This window comes from Aulonocara sp. 'chitande type north' Nkhata Bay, linkage group LG22 (assembly GCF_057382095.1).
Source record: "Aulonocara sp. 'chitande type north' Nkhata Bay isolate Kocher_YH1m ecotype deep benthic linkage group LG22, A_spYH_male_GT1.1, whole genome shotgun sequence".
Taxonomy (NCBI): domain Eukaryota; kingdom Metazoa; phylum Chordata; class Actinopteri; order Cichliformes; family Cichlidae; genus Aulonocara; species Aulonocara sp. 'chitande type north' Nkhata Bay.
Genome location: NC_141364.1, coordinates 17,490,765 through 17,514,090, shown reverse-complemented (window position 1 = coordinate 17,514,090; position 23,326 = coordinate 17,490,765). Strand labels below are relative to the sequence as shown.

Genomic DNA, 23,326 nt, shown 5'->3' with positions numbered 1-23,326 from the left:
CATGCAATACTCAGAAATAAGCAAGCGCATTTATGCTGATCAAGAGAATGCAAAACAAAGCAAGTAAGCTGAACTTTAATGCAAATGACTGAAAATGTAGTCTTAGTGTCAGCTGTTTATCTTTATCATTTGAATCCATCCGAAGGTCTAGTTTGCACACATCCCACATTAGGGGAGAAACAAACAGTACGGCAGGTAAAAGACACAGAACGCATGCAAAACTGGAGAAAATGTTTAAATAAGAGCCGGAGCTGCCATAAACTGTGTAAATATTTAGTAAAAGGTGGCGCTGTATGTGCAGCGTTATTTAATTTTTTTAATGGTAAATAATTTGTAAGCAATTAATAAGTAAATAAAAGTATAAGTTATTTTAATGCTTTTTAAATTATTTTAAACAGGTTCTTGATCTGTATTCTTGTGTATGTGCATCAGGTGGCCATTAGCCACAAAATGACTTATAAAACAATTACTTCTATATGTTTATAGACCATTATAAAACATTAATAAACATTAATAAGCACATAGATGCTATTAAATACAGTGGGGTTATGTTTCATTTGATATACTCTTTAGTAAACGAACAACTTGTGGCTACAGGTTTTAAATGCTAATCGCCATTCAGGTGCCGGGCTCCTGTTGCCAGGAAACCGTGGCTTCCCATTGGCCGCTGCCGCTCCACGTGATGCCGAGCCTTGACGTCACGCCCAGAGGCTGTGGGGCTAAGCAGAGTGTGTTCAGCGGATCGGGAAAAGAGCCTGGTAGAGTTTGGACTGCGAGCACCCGGGAAACTCCAGCTCACCTACCGCACAGCTCTGCTTCCTCTGAAACGTTCACCGTCCTCGTACTAATAATGGACTTCTAAAGAGACTCCTAACGAGCCCCCCACAGCAACTTGAAAGCGAGGTAAGCTGTCGCTGATGTTGTGTTCGTCTCTTCCTTCGCAGTTTGCCCGCTTCCTCATACTTTGTTTCCCACCCCTCCTCAGTTTTCCCTCCCCGCACTCAGGTGAGATGACTTTACAGGTTGAAGAAGCGTCCTTGTACCGCTTCCAAAGCGCTTGCCTCCACTTTTATTCGCTTGTCTTAAATGACCAAAACAAGCAGCCTTTTTTGCACATGTTTTTCTAACATAACTTTGCAGTTGCAGAGGTATTTCGCGACGCTAGCAGCGGATAAAGCTTTACCTACATTTCTAATCGGATGAAGGTGCTTCTTCTTGTCCTAAATGAGCCCCTGAAGAGAAGAGAGGTGTTCGTTTTCAGTCTTTGCACTCTCCATTTGATTGAAGCAGGAGTGAGAACAGGAAGTGAAAAAAGAAGGGAGTCCTGCTACCACACAAGGCTGAGTGAAGCAGGGTATCTCATTTCAGCAAATGCACATCAGTTAGCCAGTGGATTAAAGCAGGGCAAGGGTAGCTTTACTGGACTGGTGGTGCTGCTTCACCTTTGTCAGGTGAGTGGGCAATCTGCTTTCTGCAGAGTTTCTGGTTAAAGTGTGGGGTGTCTGGTCAGTGCACTAATAAGCTGTTGGAAGAAGACCCAGAAGGAAAACGCACAAAAAGGAAAGCCACTGAGAAACCACCAGAAAGCGTTTCAAATATTTGCAGGCTTCTGCTTCTCTTATCTGAGTCTTTTGCTTTTTGTTTGTTTAGTGTAGTTGCATGCACTGCAGACCACATGTAAGCCTGCTTGAGCTGCATATACTTAAGGCAAAGAGTCTCTGTTAGCTTAAATAACAGAAGTCTGAGCATTTTGACAAACATAACGTGTATTTTAATTTAGAATAAAATAAATCCCACTTGTAGAAGCTGTCCTTTTGATTTCTTTTGAGGGATGGTAAAGGCTTCAATTTTATATAAGTAAAACTGAAATGAATTGAATCTTTTGCTTTATCAAGAGACTCTGGCTTAACCTGACACAAATCATGTTTTGTTTTTCCTATAGAACACACATAAAACATCCCTCTCACTCTTCCTGAGGTTGAGCAAAAGTAATTAATAAATTTAATGCGAGTTAAATGGGTATGGATTGATTAATTTGGTTAGCTCATAACAAAAAAGCTGAATATTTTTGCTGTTTAATAGCAATCAATTGGTAGCAATTGGTGCCCATTATGTGAAGATTTCCTCCCAACAGCATGTAGAGTAAATAATTAATATATAAAATATTGACTCTGTTGGTTTCAGGTTTCCATGAGACGGACCAGCAGCTAATGTAGGATTAAACTGACTGAAGCTCCATCTCCAAGTAGCTCCTCCAGGCTTCAGTTGAACTCGTGCAAATTTCTTTCTTTTTTTAAGGCGTCTTTTTGGTTTCATTTGTTGATGTAAACACTGTGGTGCATTACGGTTGAGTTTCCTCTGATGGTTCCAGTGAAGTGGCCACGGGGGGATCAGACAGGGAGGTGGTGTGAGGGGGAAAACATTAACGGACACAGAAGCCGAGAAATAAATCCGAGAGTTCAGTGGTCCAGAAGAAATGGGAGAAAGGAGGGTCATTCGCATGCAAAGAAAACAGAAAACACACTCACACACGAAACCTCTAGCTTCCAGACTTCTGATTCGATTTTAGTAATTCAACAGCTCGAGCGGCCAATACAGCATAACAAGATAATTGAAAGACCTGTGGAGGGTGGAGTCGAGATAATGGCCCCCTTGGTGTCAAACGCTTTCAGGATGCTCACAGATGTGTGCTAAATTTGAACAGATGTTCTATTTTCACCGGCGTGGGTGTCTTCTCAGTTTGTTTTGGGCCAGACTGACCGCACTGGTAGCCTGGTCTGTAGTTAGGCTTGTCTGAGCAGCAGTCTGCGCCTCTTTAAATTGAATTACACTTTTTTAGAGAGAGTAGACTGGGGGGGGGATAAAAGGAAGTGAAGGAGAAAGCTGGAGATAACACGAGAGAGAAGAAACAGATTCCGACCTGTCACATGGACTGTGTTTTGGATAGAAAGCCACATTTCTGGCATGCAGATATCTCTGACTGAGAGGGGTGGGAGTTGTTTAGTCATCTGATAGATTGACATTTCCATCTCTGTAGCCTTTTGTCTTTACAACAGGCTGTTTCAGGGAGAGACTCACATTTAGAGACTCTGTGCAAAAATAAGCGGCCCTCTCATGCAATCAGTGGCATTTTGCTGTGAGTGTGTGATGGCGTTTGTCCGTTCTGCAGCTCTGCCTCCTTTGGAGTCGTCGTCAGAGACGCTCCTTTTTTTTCTTCTTTTTTTCGTTTTTATCTTGTTCTCATTCGCTCCCTCATAATGGCTTCGGTGTCATGATTGTGGTTTTCTGCAGCGCCTTGACGCACAACGCTGTCTCACAATGGGAGCTCATGTGCGCTGAATTATGATGAAGTTGTTGCCGTGGGAAGGGAAGAAGTCGTTTTTGACATTGGAGAGCAAAGTGCACGTTAAGCATATGTCGAACGCCAAAAGGTTCGTCGCGCAAGCATGAAGTTAAAGCTAGAGGAGCAGATGGATTAACTGTCTGTTCTGTATGTCCATTAATAAAACTGTGGATATGTTTCAGCTAGACACATAAATTTGGTTTTATTTTATTTACTTATTTATTTTCTGGGGATTTACCAATAAATTGCTGGAATATTGGCTCCCTTGTCTGATATGTATCCTTGGAAAAAAAACAGTAGCTGTTATTTTTCTGTTATTTCACATCAGATTTGTGCTCGCTGAGTTTTTAAAGAGTATGTGGTGAAAGGCAGAAGGACTTTCTTTTGTTTACATGAACAAATGAGAAAACAAAATGGTTATTTAAAACACCAGCATCATCCCAGACTTTCACAGTCAGAAGCTGGAGCTCCTTCAGAGACATAATGATATTTCCCCCCCCCGATGAAATGACACACCGGTAGTAATAAATGCATTGTTAAGATAAACACAAACAATAGGGGGTGTTAGAAGACAGAAGTGGCTAACTTTAAAACTTTAAAGCTGTTGCTCACGCTGAAGGTTAGTCGCTAGGCCCAGGTTACCCTGGAAACCCTCTGATGTATTTATATATCTTATCATAAGTCAATCACCAGTATCCTGTCATCGGCAGTGGCTTCATTTATGCGTCTCAGAGTCGAGAAAAGCGTTTCATTATTTTCTTGGAGTTGAAGGTTGTTGACTTTCAGCACTCTCTGGTTGTCACGTCACTGAGAATCACTTCCTGTGTGGATGAAGAGCTTTAGTTTTTGTTTTAAGAGTAATTTGAGTTTTTGTCTCGGTTTTAATACCAAACTTTTACATTTTATGCAGCGAGCGATTGTTTTCATGTACTCTGAATCGTTTCTACTTTATTTGATGATTAAGACGAATGATTAAGGGTCTGTGTGTTTTGACCAGTGGTCTATAAATATGTTTGGGATCATGTCACCAAGAAATTCACGAAGTGATCAAATCTGAGAATCCAAAGTCAGAACATTTCAGCTGAATAGTCATTGATTCAGCTCTGGATGATGTTTCACATGTAATTGGAGTTGATTAAGTTTACCAACCTGCTTTGACTTTTAAGTTGTTTCACTTTTCCTAAACCTAAACCTTGAGTCGCTGTCGTACTAAGTTACTACAACTGAGTTTCACTGTTGGTCTGTGCATCCTGTTTCACCGGCAGAAACCCAGTGAAACCTCACTCACATCCTCAGACTGTGTTGGATAATCAGCAGCAATCCCACTCTGACCTTACGCTAAATAACACGGCAGATAGAGTTGCTCGGAGACATTCAAGGAGCTGCTAAGGCATGCTGCACCGAACAGCCGTCGTCACTTGTAACGTGAGTGTGTGTGCTCCCAGAGCTATGCGGCCTGCAGCAGATATCTGAGGTGCTTTGAGATGTTCGGGATCATCAAGCATGTGATCGCTGATGGATGGTGGCCAGAAGATGTTTATATTTATGTGTTTTAACCTTTGACATGAGCGAAACCTCACTTTTCCAGCTGCACGAGACTACCTATGATGCTTCAGTGTGTCTTTGCGCTTCGTTTCTCCCATAAAAAATGCAGGAGTTTGTCGGCTTTGCACTTCACTCCGCTGGAATAACTCCGAAGTTCATCTATAACTAAAACTGCGCTTGTAAATAAGGCTTTCAAGGCCTTGTTGTTTGCTTTCATACTTCATTTTCATGCACCAAACGTCAGTCAAGTTGAACTCAACAAAGCAAACTGGCAGCGAGGATGAAACGAATTTAATAGAAACAGAAAGGACGTGAGATGAAGAACATTTTAAAGCTGCCAGCTGCTTGAACCTCGTCCAGTATTTCCCTTTCATTTGGAATATGTGTCGCAGCCTCCTCTTGGCACGTCTCCTGCAGAAATAAGACAGTTTATTTGTTTGTCTTGTTTGTCTTGTTTATCATTTTTGCCTCATGCTTCATCAAATCACCTGGTAACATCTTTGACCATTTATCCATTAAAGTGGTGGATTTACGTGCTAGTTAACGTGGACTGGCCTGAATTTTTGAATATGGAAGCACTTTAAAAAAACCCCACCAAAAATAACATGGGGACAAAGATCTGTGATTTTCAGGTTTGAAGGTCGTACTAAAGCCTAGAAGGCAGCATATATAAGAGTTTTAAAGAGTTATACAGCCACAATCATCTGATCACACATTCTTTCAAACGCAGATGAAGTGGAAGAGAACTGCAGATAAGCTACTCAAAGACGAAAGAGGCTGGTTGTGACGTCGGTTTGCCGTTGCGTAAACCGAGCCTCTGGGGGCGTTCACATGTGTCCTCGTCTAATGTGAGATGGTAAAAGTGTCATTTTTAATATCTTATCACAGCTGAGATGAAACAAACTTTTGAATTGCGGGTGGAGATCGGATTGCCGCCCCCGTAGGTCTAATAATTGCTTGCTTGTTAGGTCAAGCATAGCCGCCCTCAGCTCTGCAGCGCGGGCACAGATGCATCATATTTCATTATGAATGTGTCATTCATAAACTGTCTATCTGCGATCGTGTCTCTTTCGGCCTCTCGCGCTCTCCGTTGACGACCTCAGATCTGTTCTTGGATTATCTGTTGGGCTGTGGGGTTAAGATTTACCTGCAGGATATAAATGGAGCCTTGTGGCTGTTGCGTAAGTGGGCAGTGAGATGTTCTGGGACGAATGCCGTGTGGAGGCCCTTTGAGTCAAACAGCACGAATGAGTCAAGTGTAGTACAGTGCGAAGAGCTGTCTGCATACTAGGGCTGTGCAATTCGTTGGATTTTGTTTTCAAGACTAGAAAAAGATAAAACGGGGATTGTGGTGATGCTCAAATCCAACTTTACAGCAGCGGCTTTTGACTTTCTCTGAAAACTAAGCCCACTTGCTGTCAGACTGATGCATTTTAAGCATGTTAAGATCTATTTTATGCCAAAAAAAGGTTAAATATGTGTGTAAGTACTGAATCTTCCTTTCTACATGCGGTTGATTTCGGTGTAGTTCTTGGTGGATTTAAAGGTGTATTTTCTCTTCTCTTGGCTTTGATCCTCCTGTTGGTGCCACTGATGATGCTGGTGCTGCAGGTGTGCAGTTTGTTTGTTGGGCTGTTTTTGGAGTTAAATCTGCCTGGAGGCCCAGCAGGTGTATCCCGTCTTCTGCTAAAGACCTCAAACCTCGAACACTAAAGCTCATGGTGGCTGTGTGTGCACCGTCAAGGCCGCACTGAAAGAGACAGCCTGTTCTGGAGAGCTTCACTAACACCTGTGCAGGCTGAGGTCAGCGGCTCTATCTCAGGCCCGTTCTCCCCTCCTCGGGTTAGACTAGAGTCACACTCTTGTGCTGACCTTATGAGATGGTCGAGGGAGAGCCCGGCTAAACCGCAAGATCCGTCTACTTGTCAAAGCATTAGTTATGTAACGGTGCCATCGCTGGTCCGCCTGCAGCACCAGGTAAGAGCCTTACCGGTTAATTGTTGGCAGTGATCTCACAGAGCTAGAAATAGCGGAGTTCTTAGGGTGACTGGCTGAAGAGATGTTCAGCTTTTTTCCCATCAGTATTTCTTTTAAAATACAGACAGACCTTCAACCGAGAGCCGTTCCTCTCGACTGTCTCAGAGGGCTGCATGAACTGTGCATGATAGTGGAAGAGAGAGAGCCATCCATGCCTGAATCGAAAACACATCATTAATGGCAAACCTGCTGCAGCTAAGCTTTAATTTAAGTTGGATTTAATTACATCTGATTAACTGAGGGAGACGGGGGTCAGAGCAAAAGGTTAATGTAACATTAGCGATGTTTACATGTGCAAAATTTCTTCAGTCTCATTAAAGCTCAGATCAGATCTTCACTGTTTACACGGACCCTAAATAAAATGATCGTGACCCATCATGACGTGCGTTTACTTGCCAAATAAATTGTTTTGACATCAGAATTTTCTAACCATCCGGAAATAGTAGAAGAAGTTGTTGATGTCCGATATTAAACAAACACCACTGTTTAGATTTCTCTGGCTAATGTAGCTCCTGCAGTTAAAAATGTAGTGCCACAGAGATGGTTTCAGATGCTTGTGAGCAAATAATGATGGTAGTAAACTGGGTTTGTTTGCAGCTGTAACTCCTGTGGTTACCCATAATTGCAGGGTGGTGTGTAAACGGCCTCACACATCATCATAGGAGTAATACTGTGCATTACTAAATACTTAGAATAACTTTATGTGCTTAAATCTGTCTTGTAGTTTTATACATATGTTTGTATGAAATAGTTTGTTAGTTTTTTTATGAGCGGTAATAAAAAGGACAGGAAAACATTTGCTCTAATTGGCCTGTGCTTACTTACCAGTTAAACTGTAAATCATCTCATCAGTCACAGATCACAGTGGAGAGAAAAGAAAAACGCAGAGGAGATGCAAACTAGACACAGATAAACCTAAAGTTAAGTTTTCATTATATTAATTATTTGGCTCGTAATAAGTGTGCAACATGGCTCTGTGAGAGAAATGTGCAAATACAAATTAGACTGGGACAAAGGGGATTGGAGCATTAATTCATAGCCTCAAAGCAAACCGTCTAATTTTTCAAGGCTGCTGTGTCCTCATCAGCCTTTGTGCCATTCGAAGTTTAGTCTGCTTTTCGCTGGAAGATGTGGTGAAATCACTGATTTTATGAGTCTGATAACTCTTTGTCATCATCACCATCACTTTATTTCTAAAGCACTTAAAAAACTCCAACATAACAGCTGACCAAAGCGATGTATAAAAATGAGAGAACCAGAATAAAACAATAAATCAGCTATAAGTTAATTCATAAAAGCTAGTGAATTAACTACCTTTTATGAATTAACTTATAATTGTATGTACCTGCGTATGGTACAGGTACATACAAAGGGCCAGAGTACAAGACAGATAGCAGCTCACACTGGGTAAAAGCCATGAAGTTTTAAAATCGACGAGAGATGGAACCTGTCTGGCCTGGCTAATTCCAATCAAAAGACAGTTAAAATAATCCAGGCAAGAGGCATGGATCAGTGTCTCTAGGTGGCTTCTAGACAGGATGGACTTGAATTTTGATAGCCACCTCATCTGAAAGATAGGCGACTTAACCACAGCAGGCCTCTCAAAATTTCAAAATCCCTGGTAGCCCTTCGGGCAGGGACTCTTCAGTTTTTGGTAGCCCAAAATAAATTTAAGTAGCCCGAATAAAAAAGAGAGCAATTTTTTGATTGATGTTTTGTTTCCTTTACAATATTATACTTTAATGTATAATATTGTAAAGGAAACAAAACATTAATCAAAAAATTGTTGAAAAACAAATTACAACATTGTATAAAAATTACAATCATCAACTCAAATACTTGGTTCTAATTGAACAGAAATTTATATGAACTTGTAAGAACTGTGTAGGACATGAATCAGTCTGTGTCAGATCCTGAATTTGAAATTTCCACTGAAGTCACGGGTAAGAGACAAGTGGAACCAAGATCTAGCTTTTTGAAGTTTGCAAAGACTGCTACATTTTGCCAGTGGTAGTTCACTCTTTGCAACATAGTACGCTGTTCTAAACAGATTTTTCAGGTTTATTTTTAGTATGTTATTTGCAATTGGTGTTTGTTCTGGGAAAGATATTGCAGACTGAGCAATAATGCATTTCTTGCATTTCTCATGGGTTCTAATGGGGGCCTTTCTTAAAATGACTGGTCCCAGTAACAAAGGCGCTTGTCGACTCAGAAATCGAGAGAAAACCAACAACACACCCGGCAGAACATTATGTTATTTACACGGGTGCACATAAGTGGTCCGCATGTGCGCATTCGCTGTCAAAATAAAAGACGCGCACCAGATAAGAAGTTGCAACGAGCGTTTGCGTCCATATAAAAAGCACTGTTTTTGTCCGCTAGAGTGGGATTTTCACGGCACATTCCGCACCACATCTCTGTGCGTTCATCATTTGTTTGAAGCCAGCTCACCTCCTGAAACCACTTTTCCGAGAATACGTGCTTCTTTTGTGGTTCGGACTCCTTCTGACATTTGTTTGGAGGTGGAGGAACACCAAAGTAATTGCTTAAAGGAGCTTCTTCGACATCTTTAAGAGTTCTAAACAAATGTCTGTCCTCCTCCTGAAAATCTTATGTATGCAAACACGCGTTGCAACTTCATATCTTGTGCGCGTTTTTTTTTTTTTTTTGACAGCGAATGCGCACCTGCGAACCAGTTATGTGCAGCCCCGGTTATTTAGCTCGTCATATTGCAGCCACAGAAATTCTTTTGTCCATGAAACCATAAAGCTGCACTTTCTTTTTGCCTTATAGTCTGATTTGTCATAACTTTTCCGTTTTGTGGTAAGCTTTTCTTTGGCTGTCACTTCTTCACCCTGACCTGTCTTATTTGGCTCAGCAGAACTAAAATATATATCCTGCTGCTTTTACACACACACATAACGGTCAGCGATTCTCTGCGCGATCAACCTCTCATATGTTTAAGCTTTCTGCGGGAGATTTCACTTGTCATGTTTGCATAGTAAGCTAACGATTGATAAGACGATGTCAGAGGAATTGGTGCGCAAATTATCATCACTCACCAATCAGTACTGTCGCTCTCTATACACAGTTCGCGCAATTGCAAAGTGAAAGCAAAAAACAAGCGCAAATTCAAACGCGATTTCAATATGTCACATATTGACAGTGGCTCACCGATGCCAATGACATAATTACCCAGCTACATTTCCAAAAGAATGCAAAAGCATTGACATATATTTTTCCTACAGTAGCCCAACGGGCAGGGCAGAGATAGATTTTGGTAGCCCGACTGGAAAAATCGCTAGCCCCGGGACGTCGGGCTAGCGATTTTGCAAGCCCTGCACAGTGTTGACATGTGACTCAAGTTTTATACTTAGATTAGTGATGCTGGATTTTTTTTTTTATGTGGGGCCAAAGAAGAAAAGTCAAAGGTAGGGATACAGCTGGAGCCACAGGATTTAAAAAGGAGGACCTCTGTAAATTTCTGTAAAAATTATGGAAATTCAGCGCTGTCCATCCCCTGATGTCATCAAGACAATCAAGAACCAATAATTTAAAGGAAAATAGATTTGACAGTCAACAGCATATAAATGAACACTTTCAAAATTTGATATTCATTCAGGAAGGCCTTCAGCTGGGTGTAAATAGCTTTTTTCCCCCTAAGGTAACTTGGAGATCGGCCTAAAGTCTTTCAATGATGAGGATGTACAGATCCTGAACAGGGAGGAACACTAGTTTGAGTTGAGTTGCCAGTTTTGTCTCTGCTATATCAGTTTATTCTTCTGTGATTATTTCAGCTCTTTAATGGTATGTACGGAAAATTAGCAACAATAAGCAAATTTTATGTAGAGTGAAAATAACCTTAAAAGCAACACATAGACATATTTAAACTGTCAACATGCTTTAATCCACCTCTGCTCTTTCCTTTTTTTGTAAAGCCATTAAGGGCAATACTAATTAACCTTCCCCCTCTGGTTTAAAGTAATGGAGAGAGGACGTATTAGCTGCCTCAGTTCCTCCATATTAATGTTTAAACAGCAAAGCTGGAGGGACTCTGTGTGATTAGGACCGCAGCTAAAAGCAAGCAAACTAACAAGCCATCAGTCGTTGTAGGAAGTGCCGTTTCATTCTTTTCTGACTAATTATGCGCTTTTCTTTTCTTGTTTATTTGGGCCCACTCACAGCGATAAACAGGAGTGATTGCAGGGTCAGTCGTCATGACTACGCAGGACCAAATAATCAAAAAAATGTACCCGAATCCATCGAGCAATTAAAATGCAGATTCGAGGCTGCGGTGGCACCAGTCAACGCGTCAGATAAGGGATGAGTTTATGAATGAAGTGGAAATGTCAGAAAATGTAGGAGAAAAATAAATGTTCAGAAAGGCAGATAAGCTAAATATATAAGCTTATATAAAAGATAAGCTTCTTGTCACAGTCGAGCTGAAGGAAAAAACAAAATAAGGAGCAGCTAAACTAGAAGTGCAATATATATATTTCAATATCATGCAATACTTTTTCATACCACAGTCAGTTCACAAGTTACTGTTTAATACTTGAAATGACTTCATATTGTCCCACATATTTGAATTTATTTGGCTTTGACTCTAATCTCTGCCCAAGATTTCTGTGTCCTCGGTGTATGTGTACAAATGGAAAATAAAATATTTTATCTTATCTTTTTAAGCTGAAACTAAACTAAACCAGAGGGTTGGGCACACGTACGTAACAGAAGCTGTGTTTTTGTATGTTAGGCGTAAAAATGTATTTTGGATGTGATAAGATTTCTTATAAAGATGGATTTTAAATGTGGGGTTCAAAGACACTTGGGGGTCTGGAATTCATAGCGGGAAATGATTTGATGGGGGACTGTTTAGACCATTAATGGGTACTACTGGTTATTAACATTGATTGCCTTCAAGTTCCAACAAACCCGGATCATCTATTCACTCGGTTTGCAGTTGTCTTAGCAATCCTGGGTATGCAGAACTTGCTTCTTAGTCCTAAGCTGTAAATACTGTGTTATCTTTTCTTGGATGATAAAATGTCTGTAAGGAATCACTACTTCTTGCGGGACAACCATTCACTGAGGGGCAGAGTGACTGCTTCATGACTCTTTGGGGTCGTACAGAAGTGAACTAACAAAATTAGCCTTTCAGTATCGCAGGATGTTTCTAATTTTAGAGATATTGCACTCTGATTCTTACATGTGAATCAGTAACATGATGTGAGGTTTTTATTTTTGCTCTAAATGCGGTGAACAAGTAAAACAAGAAAATAAACAAAATAAGCTGATATGTTTTTTGCAGGCTCAATAATTTATGAACTGACACCCTGAAGGTTTAATTTCATACAGTAACTTTTAGGACTATTAAAGCTTATTAGAAGTATGATAATGAACAGATGTGCCTGAAAAAGGAGAGCCGTAAAGGTCACCAGACTCACTACAGGAATCACTGAATGCCCATAGGCTGTATATAAAAGATGGTCACGGTGCCTCAAACCTGCACTTTTTTTGATGTCCAGCAGGGGGCTGGTGCAGATTCCACAGAAGTCTGTGGGGAATCAGACTTAATGCTTACTTACTAAGGCTTCAGTGGGAAAGGGTTCAATCTGTATCCTCATCCTGCTTTTTTCACACTCAGTTTCACTTCACCACAAAGACATTGTGACTTCTGCCACATCTCCAGGGGCTGAGCTGAAGGATCAACAGCAGTACAAACATAAACAAGAGCAGCCCACATTACCAATTGGTCGAGGTGTTTTTGCCCTCATGTAACCAGACACAGCTAATGTGCTCTGTTACTTATACAACAAACACTGGTAAAATTCTGTGTAGCATACACAGACTACCAATTTTCCACAAAAACATGCGGTCCACAGCAGGCTATAGCCTGCAGGTTAAGCAAAAAGCAGCATTCCTTAAAATCCGGTTTAAAAAGAGTTAAAAATAACGCCAAAGATCTAGAAGACATCCTGCAGATACCAGCAGAATCCTGAGGAGTGTAATGTTTAGGGAACGGTGTCCTCAGATTAGTGTGTGTCTTTAATGGGTTTATGAAAGGATAAAGCCCCCCCTCTCTGTCCATATATCAGCTATACCCTTCAGCTCCAGACTGTTTGCGTCTGTCTAATTTAAAGGCACAGACTCGCTTCCCTGTCCGTACATCCACCGTGCAGTCGGAGACCCCCTCCCCTCCGTGTGGCGTTTTGCTCCAGGATAGGTGTGTAAACAGGTGCTAATCTCTGTTCCCGCTGCCGCAGAATGGGAGTGAACTACTGGTAAAACAGCAGGGAGCTCGTCTGAGGTGGCTGCCGCACTGTCTGCGCTCATTGTTTACTCTGAGTTAATTAGAGGATTATAGCCGCCTGTTTATGGAAAATGTGTGAGTGTGAAATAAAAGAAGACGAAATTGGATTTAAGAAAAACCAATAAAAACACAGACTGTTTAATTCAAGGCGCGCGCACACACTTTCACACTTGCTGCAGGATTACTTAAACTACTGTCACTGCTAAATGAACTGATGAGGGTTAAATCTGTTTCCTGCCTTTTTTTTTTATTTTATTTTTTTTCTGTAGCAGAAGTTTGACTTAATCCTCTTAGCTATAAGAGCTCATGCTGTTTCCACAGTGTGTATGAAGCTCTGTCAATGAATTAATGGATCAGCTAAATGAGCAGAAAACTGTCTGCATACATGATGATGATGATGATGATGATGATGATTAAGAAACTGAAGACTGTACCTGTATGTTTCACTCAAGAGCTTACAATAGACTAACGTGTAGTTATTGTGAGCTAATAAGTTCACATGTGTTTGTTTTTGCTACATTTTATGAGGTTTACAAGTTTCATTGTCAAGATTTGGAATAGGAAAAAGGCCAAAAGCCTGAGTGTAAACAGAGAGGTCCTGGAACTTTATTACCCTTCCTGGAGCAAAGTACCTCCACTGCTTCGACCCGACCTGACATTGCTGATTGTATCTGTCATTATCCTCGGCTAAGCTTTTTACAGCTTCCCTCTTTCTTTAGCCTGAAGAACTCAGCAGCAAGCAGTGTGACAAGGGAGGGTGCTAAACAAATTAGCTACAGGGGAAGACGATGAACTGTGTCCTCTGCTGAGTTTCCTTTCTGCACCAAATTATTAGTTATGGAGGAGTGCAACATTTGTCACACTGTGTTTATCTTACTTTCCTCAATCAAAATGAAAGAAAAGCTGTCAGATGTTTTGATACCAGCTCAATAAGCCATCTCGGCTGCGATTACAGAGGATGTTGATAGCTGTGTCTGCGAATGAGCCTCAGAGTTCATGCAGGAAATGAAAGATGCATCTGCAGAGATGCATGCACAGGCAGAAAGGCATGTTATAGGTGTGGTTGTGCATCTGTCGTAGTGCTACACCATGAGAACATACAATGGTCTTGTGTTGCAGTTGCTTGTGCACAAGATCAAGCTTATGCTTTCCTTTTATCTAGTGTGTGTGTGCGCGCGCATTTTTCCATTTAATCAGCCACCAAATAAATGAAAAAGATAAAATCACATAAGATAAGAGAGCATGTGCTAGTTCAGCGCCACATAAGTGATTTCCCTGCAGAAAGATAAGAAAGAACAGTGGAGAATATAAACAGATTTAATCAGTGACATTAATTTAATCAAAGGCATTAAATAAAATTTATAAATGGTACAAATTATTATTATTACACTGAAAAAACTCAAAATCTTACCAAGTATATTTGTCTTATTTCTAGTCAAAATTATCTCATTACACTTAAAATAAGACACAATCAGCTACAGGGCAACATTTCAGTAAGCTAAAGGAACTTGTTTCAAGACAGTGAATCTTGAAACTAGAGAAAAACTAGAGATTTTTCACTTGTTCCACTGGCAGATTTTTTCACTTATTTTAAGCTAAAATATCTTGTATTAAGTGAAAAAATCTGCCAGTGGAACAAGTGAAAAATCTCTAGTTTTTCTCTAGTTTCAAGATTCACTGTCTTGAAACAAGTTCCTTTAGCTTACTGAAATGTTGCCCTGTAGCTGATTGTGTCTTATTTTAAGTGTAATGAGATAATTTTGACTAGAAATAAGACAAATATACTTGGTAAGATTTTGAGTTTTTGCAGTGTATTATTTGTATACTGTTTTTGTCCTTCCTATTTCTCATTCTTTCTGACCCTTGTGCTGCTCTAACATGTGAATTTTCTGGGTGTGGGATTAGTAAAGTCTTCATCCAAGGGAAAAATTATAAATGCACATTTTACCAAAGTTTGTTTGACATGAGCAGCACAAGTAAATGTGACGTTACAATGCTAGGACATGCCAAAACACCTTAAGGGATAGGTTTACTGCAGTTTACTGTTTTTTGCTCTCATCAGGCTAATTTCTGGCTGCAGCATGCACCGATAAACACAGAGGGAGACCAGCATTTAGCAGATAATATTGGACTGGATGTTTATCAGCTGATGGCAAACTCGACTCAGCGAATGAAGCTGTTGTTCCGTGGGTGATGAATGTATATTGAGCTATTCACTCACTCATATGACAGAGCAAAACCGTTTTTCGGCTGTAAAATGTGGATTTATTGCCTTGCCTAAAAATAAAAGCTTGTGATGAATGGTTTTATGTAAATATGAGATATTTACGCGGAAAAGTTAAAGTGTGAAAATGCATTAAGCGCTTTTATTCCCATTTATATCTGCTTCCCACCTCCTGTCTCAGTAAGCCTCGAGGTCACTGCAGATGATTTTCTAACAACCTTTTAATGTCTTCTGTTTTCCGCTGTCAGCAGTCTAAAGCATCGCTGCCCTCACACCGACTACAGCCTCAACGCAAGCAGTGACCATGGGTAAACAGAACAGCAAGCTCCGTCCCGACGTCATGCAAGACCTGATGGAGAACACGGACTTCACCGAGCACGAGATCACCGAGTGGTACAAGGGCTTCCTGCGGGACTGCCCCAGCGGCTCTCTGTCCATGGAGGAGTTCAAGAAGATCTACGCCAACTTCTTCCCTTACGGTGACGCCTCAAAGTTTGCTGAGCACGTCTTCCGCACATTTGACGCCAACGGAGATGGGACTATAGACTTCAGGGAGTTCATCATCGCTCTGAGCGTGACCTCACGTGGTCGGCTGGACCAGAAACTGAAGTGGGCGTTCAGTATGTACGACCTGGACGGGAATGGGTACATAAGCAAGGCCGAGATGCTCGAGATCGTAACGGTGGGTCTTGCTTTGTTTTTTTGTTCCTTTCTAACTTTATTTCCCTCCATCTTTCTGCTTCTCTAGCTTTATGTACCCCTCAGGCTTTTTAGAGGGAGCTGCATGCCATCATGCTCCCCTGCTCATAAAACTATTCCTGCAGTGGAGCAATATTTTGCTCAGCCATCCATACCAGCTGCTGCATCATATCTGCTTTTGTGCTCTGAACCATTTCACTGCCCACAGCGGGGAAAGCAACGATGTGTAATTTAAGAAACCAGAAGTTCCTCTCTGCTTCCCTAAAAAAGACTCGGCTGCGATGTGTGGTCCACCTTCTGATTGTCATATTGGCTCAACACTAGTTGGGACAGCTGCGCACTTCCCCATCGTTACTCTACAGGAAACAGGCTCCTCGCCTTATTGGACGAATGCTTCAGACGTCAGTCGGAGCATCACGCACGCTCTCACACAACCCAGCAATCCTGTACACATGTTGTTACATCACACGTTGCGGCGCTAAATTGAGCCGAGTACCAAAGAAGGTGTAATCCCATTCTCCAAAGTCGGTGTTTATTTAAAGCGCATGCGTAAGGTGAGATGGAGCCTATATCTGGACATAATCCGATACATTAGCTGTTCCACGCAGGCCGAGTTTGAATTTAGTCTGTAAGACACAGGGTGGCTGTGGCTACAATGTAGCTTGCCATCACCAGTGTGTGAATGGGTGGATGACTGGATATGTAAAGCGCTTTGGGGTCCTTAGGGACTAGAAAAGCGCTACACAAATACAGGCCATTTACCATGATGAATTAAGTTTCTTTGTAATAAAACTGTTTAAAAAATAAAAAAAAAAAAGTTATAGTGAACTACTGGTATATGAGGAAAAAGCGGTGAACTAGAGATTTTTAGCTAATCCAGTCGAAGGACCTATTTGTCCATCCATAAATTACAAGAACCTCTATGCTTTCATGACTCATCCAGTGGGAACGCTTTCTGGCCAATCAGCGGCATGCATTCTGTTGACGTCACATTTGTGGGTTGACTCAGCTCACCTGGAATCCTGGCAGAGATAGTGGGGGGATACCAGGTTCTGCCACCTCATGGCACACCCTAAAATGCGGGCCGAGTGGGTACTAGTGGAAAAGAAGTAGCTTATGAGATGATGAAATTAATCACCATCTAATTTTCAGTTGCAATGATGAGAAAATTCCTCACGATAACAACAAATGTTTCACTTGTTCTCCCATTAAAATCATCCCATGCAGAGATGCAGGAATGAAAGGAAGGTGGGGGGGAAAAGAACCCGCCACCCACAACCCTTCAGATTTAACAAAATCTGAATTAACAAAAGTGATTTTCATATTTTTTTAACCTTTTTTTTTTTTTTTTTTTTTATTGCGGAAATTTTCTTCTGCTCCATATATTTAATAAAACCTAAAACAAAAATGTCAAAGAGTATTTCTTTTCTTTTGTTTGTTTGTTTTTTTATTTACATGAACGCTTTCTGTTTATTTCCCTGCGGTGAAATCAGGCAGCAAAGAGTGAAAAATAAATGAAAGGGCCACTCTATCTTGCTTCTTCCCTGCAGAGATAAGTTGATCAATGGGTCACTAAGATGATCTTTTTTTGTGCACTTTGCAGTTGTGCTTAATGGACTCCAGTTTTCCACTGAGATATCATCTGTTTGTAATGCATTACAGCCACTCTTAGAAAGTTTGAACCTGCATAAAAGGACATTAAGGTTATTTTATTGTTCAGTGCACGAAACACTATTTCGGTACTATTTTTCCCTAAAAATGTACATACTGAAACTGTTTTTCCCCCCATCTGTCTTCAGGCCATTTACAAGATGGTTTCCTCTGTGATGAAGATGCCTGAGGACGAATCCACACCTGAGAAACGCACAGATAAGATTTTCAGGCAGATGGACACAAATAGAGATGGTAAGGCTTCCTTATTATCTGTTCTTATTATTTCCATTTATTAATGTCAGCAAAGGATGCTCATGTTCAACATTGCAGTTTTCAAATAGTTTGTCTACAATACTTATACATACTCAGCGTGAGTATGTATAAGCTCTGGTAGTGGAGAGAGGACACTAAGTTTTATCAAAAGCAAGCACTTTATTGGCTGTTTGTAGTCCAAATACTACACTAAGTAAGTATTTGAAAATCAGAAATCAACACAGAAAACGTGGACAACATCAATAGATGATCTGCAAGGAAAATGGGACTGTTTATACACTGAGAGCTGATGGGGAATGAAACAAATGTGAAGGCAATCAAGACGATTGTAAAGGCGGGAAGTAAAAAGGTCGAAAGCAAGGAATTTAAAAAAGGGTGAAACTGCACTTCTATAAGGAGGCAAACGCTAAATAAGATCTAAAGAGGAAGAAGAGCCACAGGGTTGAACAGAGGGAACTAAAAAACCCAGGAAGAGGAATTCAAAAAACCAAGAATTCAAAACTGACACTAGCCCACTAAAACTCCATAAATTCAATAAGAAGTAAAGCCTCGTCCAGACAGGAAGTGATTCCCTCATCGCCTATCGCTCTGAAGCCAACAGAGATTCCAGACTCCAGTTGCCACGGTAACCCTGCAACCTATGCATTACCTTGCAGTCGCTTATAATCTGTGCCCCAATGGGTAGACGCTTGTATCGCTCGCCTTGTAGTTGAGAAAAGTTCATCTTAGGATCTGCCCCCTTTGCATTGCCATTTAGTAATTACAAATGATTTCCTGTGTGGACGCAGCCTCACGATCACATTTACAAGTATGGAAACCCTCAACCTGACAGTAACAACAACAACAAAACTAGCAAGTCTTAAACAGCAGTGAAACTAAAGAGAAATCACAACTTAATAATAACATTAACGGTGATGTTAATAATAAAAGCAAACAAAAAAAGCTCAAAATCCACACAGAACCCTGGAATCATGACAGGATCTCCCTACAATGAGATCAGTCAGCTATGACTGTGTCTACAGCAGCCCCACCCACCTTCTGTTCAAACCTTCTGTTTGCATGGGTTGTCTAATAAAGAGAGCCAGATTACGACACCACCCCACACACACAACGCACATCTAAATTTTGAAGGTGCTCTTCAGATTTAGAGGAAACTGTTTCACTGGCAGCAGCAGCAGTTATCAGTCTTTTTAACTGCTTTGTTTTAAATTGCGCCATTACAGGAGAGGAGGCCTGTTACTTCATGGCTCACTGCTTTTTCCAATTTTTTTTTTTTTTTGTTTTATTGCAGCTACATTTTAAGCACAAATCCATTTCTTGATTTTTCTGTGTCTGTCCTTAAAAACTGGTTCCCACTCACAGTTGGTGTGGTTGTGCTTGTTGTCTCTTCCTCCTCCTGCCAGCTTTTGCAGCAGTTCATGGATTATAAAAAAGAGCTGAAAAAATAGTGAATATATATTTTTTGAAGCTGCTTTTTAAAATTGAACTATTCATATTGCAGCACCTGTTAAAGTCATTTATGTCTCTCACAGGTAAACTGTCCCTGGAGGAGTTCGTCGATGGAGCGAAGAACGATCCCTCCATTGTCCGACTGCTTCAGTGTGATCCCAGCAGTGCTGGGCAGTAAAACGAAAAAAGGACTTTTTCCACTGCAGTTTAATAGATTTAACACATTTTCAAAATCTCTCCCATCTGACACACCTGAGATTTTTCTCTTCCACATGGGATACCTCGAGCTTTAGAGGCACATGAACGCAAACAGACACAGATTAACATGCACATGCTACAAATAGTATATAATCTTTCAGATTCCTACATGCACACACGGCTCATGCGCCTCTACGCCTGGTCAAAAACTCCAGACAAACACATGTGGGTTATCTCACATAAGGTACAGATATAAGTCAAAAGAACTGAAATCCCATCAAAGACTTGTGAAACGCAGAGTGAAAGCTGTGCTTTCTGTCTGAGAGGACGGCCAGTGAGGATAATTCAGCACATTTGTGAGGTACTCTGAGCCAAATCAAGTTTTGGCTGTTTGTTTTCCTCCCCTTTGTTGTTATTGAAAGCATTATTCCTGATGTAAAGGGAGTCATGCTGGCTTTGTTCTGTGTGACTGACTGACTGGGTGGTTCTTTAAGTACTGCAGTGTAAATCCATGTCAACACTGGAAAAAATGAAGTAAGTAAGCGTGGGCCTAAAAGCGTTCTGAGCTTACAGTAGACTGAAGATCTGGGAATTGTAGTTTTTAACCAAAGAGTAATTGTAGATGGGGATGAAAGATTATTATTTTTTGTTTATTTTTGTCTTTTGTTTGAATTTTTTTTGTACATTTTGGAGGAATGTTACATGGAACCAAAACTGACTCAGATGTCTAAATGAAGGGGAATATCGTGACTACAGATTACAACCATCTGCTTCTTTGAAAGTGACTTTTCATGCCAAGTTCTGTATCCACACCCACACATACAGTATGTACACACATTAATTTTAACTACGAATACACGAACTTGGCATATGCATAGAAACCGAGCTGTGATTCTCCTTCAACTATAGTTCAACAAGTATATAATTTGAAAATCAAAGATAGATGTTATATGAATATATATAGTACGTACTTATATATTCTTTTACTCTGTGGTAACATTGTAGCAATTCGCTGCAATGGAAGAGATTCATTTTAAAATGTTGACATATAAATTATTGGAATGTGATGATGAACATTTTCTTTTTCTTGACAAACATGATGTGGAAGAAAGTTGTACAGTATATTCACTCATATTTATGCTAGAGATGTTAAAAAAAAAGGAGAGGACCACACATATTGCTATGCATTCAGCTTTGAATATCATCTGCTGCATTTTAAAACTTTTAAAAGTCTCCTACACTGACGTAAGATAATAAAATGCCGGCAGTTAAGTTTTTCCACTTCTCAGCGTCGATGTTTAAATTCCAATGTAATCTTACATTCTTGCGGAAATGTGACGTCGTGTCCTGAACGTGCAGTTTTTGTCTCACGTGCAAAAAAATAAAAAATCAATCAATTTCAAATTGATGCTGTGACAGATGTAAATGATAACGGTTGCTTAACTGACAGGTCGATGCACTGACGTTACCGTACATAACCACCTTTATTTGTGAAGCACTTTAAAATGACCACAATGGACCAAAGTGCTGTGCGGAGGAATAAATAATACATAGTAAAGAACTACAACACACTAGCTCACATGAGGTATAAAATACACATTAAAAATACAAGTGAAATTAATAAAACACACAAAACATTAAAAGTAAAACAGCCATACAATAATACAGATGAAACAAGGGTGAAATAAAGTCAGCATCTCTCAAGCAAAAGGTTTTTTAGGATTTAAAGCTGAACATGATGTAAAGGAAGTCTTCTTGTCTGGATAAATGTGATATTAAGGTGGAAAAATGATAATAATTTAATTAACACTGTTAACATTTCAATGAGGCGATTGGTACTACAGTCTCACATGTCATTTCAATAGCATCTTGTGGTCAAGTGCCAAATGTAGAGGAATTTTAAAAAAGGAAAAGAAAAAAACACAGTATTGTATCTGTTTATACTGTACAGCTGTGACCTGTCGAACAAAAAAAATAAAATCCAAAAAACTGTCATTTTGTAGATTTTGTATTGTTAACTTGCAAAATGTGTTCTGTGTAGGATGTCCATTTTGTTATTAAAATAAAGATAAAATGGGGAAAAAGGCTTATTGTTTTTTCACTGTCTTTAATGATATTTAATTTGAAGACACACTGTTAAGGAAGTTGACTGGAAAAAATGTCTACGTCCATTAATTACTTTGTAATTTTCTCTGCAGGCACCTCCACATGGGTTATGTTTGTGATGTTATGACAGCTACAAATACATATTTCTCCACAGGATTAATTAGTTATAATTTGTGGCCTTTTGACTCCTCATGCCATAGCAGTCTTATAATCCCCAACAGATTATATACAAGGCTTAAAAAAGTGGAAAACAATAATGCTGGATATCTGTATTCATATGGTCTGGGTAATGTGTTAGGAACTAAAGAATGCCATATTGTTTAATGGAAATGGAAATGACCAACCCACAGTGGGCCCCCATGTGGTTGTGCGTGTGCCTGACAATGTCGGGGCATGCTACTAATGAGTTGATGGATGATGAGAGATCTCCTCCCACATCTGGATCCGGGCATTACTGAGCTCCTGGACAGTCTGAGGGGCAACCTGGTGTTGTCGGATGGACCAAAAAAATAATGTCCCAGAGGTGTTCAGTTGGATTTAGGTCAGGCAGCCTTGGGGGCCAATCAGTGTATCAATTCCCTTGTCCTCCTGGAACTACCTGGATACCCTCTCCACATGAGCCCGGGCATGATACCAGTCCTGCTAATGGGTTAAGGACCTTCTAAGATCCTTTTCAGCTCTCCTAGAGTAACTGCCTGTCTCCTGGAATTTCCTCCATGCTCTTGAGACTAACTTTTTCTAGAGGACTGCAGGTGCAGCCTTTGGTAGGGTCCAGGTATGGCCTCATGCTACTACTAGTAACACAGATCCTAGCCAAATACAAAGCTAGTAAAAACAAAACAAAAATCAACAACAGAAAAGATGAGGAATGACAAAAATGGCCTCCAACTGTAAAATCACTCCTGTTTTGGAGGTTTGAACAGAGGGCCCTTTATCATGTTTCCACTAAGTGCAATATTTATTGGTGATGTAAAATGGGGAAACAGAATGACTCCAACCAATTTATATAAAGTCTTATTAGTTTTAGTGTGTTGTTTGTGTTTAGTTCTAATTGGTAAAGGCTAACATGGTGATAAACTATGCGAAAATGACATGCTAGCATACCTGATAGGTGCCAATACGAATGCCAAAATGAAATAATTAATAATTAATAGAAAAAATACAAAGCATCATGAAATAAACTGTCACTGCAATTCATCAAGACCCTAACGTGCTGGTACCCTGCACAGCAAGTAAAGGTAAACAGATCCCAAATAAAAGACTAAAGCAGAGGACATCAGGTAACCAGTTGTCCCAGAATGCATTCTTATTTAAATCACAATGGTGGCAGAAAGTACTACAAACTATATGTGATTTTCTTGTGTTTCTGTGTTGCCAAATATACTTTCAAGATTTGTTTTTAGGTGACAATGTAGTGGTGTGACCTTTAAACATCTCTTGGAATTTGCAAGCTAGCTATTTGCAAATGTGCTCTGATATTTATGGAGAT

At 40.2% G+C, this 23,326-nt stretch overlaps 1 protein-coding gene across 2 annotated transcripts; it reads left to right on the top strand.

The window, feature by feature from the left end:
- The first annotated feature begins 712 nt into the window (after positions 1-712).
- LOC147303962 (neurocalcin-delta B) lies at positions 713-21,726 on the top strand. Of its 2 annotated transcripts, none has more exons than XM_086279819.1 (4): positions 713-903; positions 15,711-16,141; positions 17,958-18,063; positions 19,617-21,726. In XM_086279819.1, exons 2-4 carry the CDS (start codon positions 15,764-15,766, stop codon positions 19,709-19,711), a joined length of 579 nt encoding a protein of 192 aa, XP_086135945.1. In that variant the 5' UTR covers positions 713-903; positions 15,711-15,763; the 3' UTR covers positions 19,712-21,726. The 2 variants fall into 2 exon arrangements, with proteins under 2 accessions (XP_086135945.1, XP_086135944.1); XM_086279818.1 differs by having other exon boundaries at positions 714-903; positions 15,708-16,141.
- Positions 21,727-23,326: the final 1,600 nt, after the last annotated feature.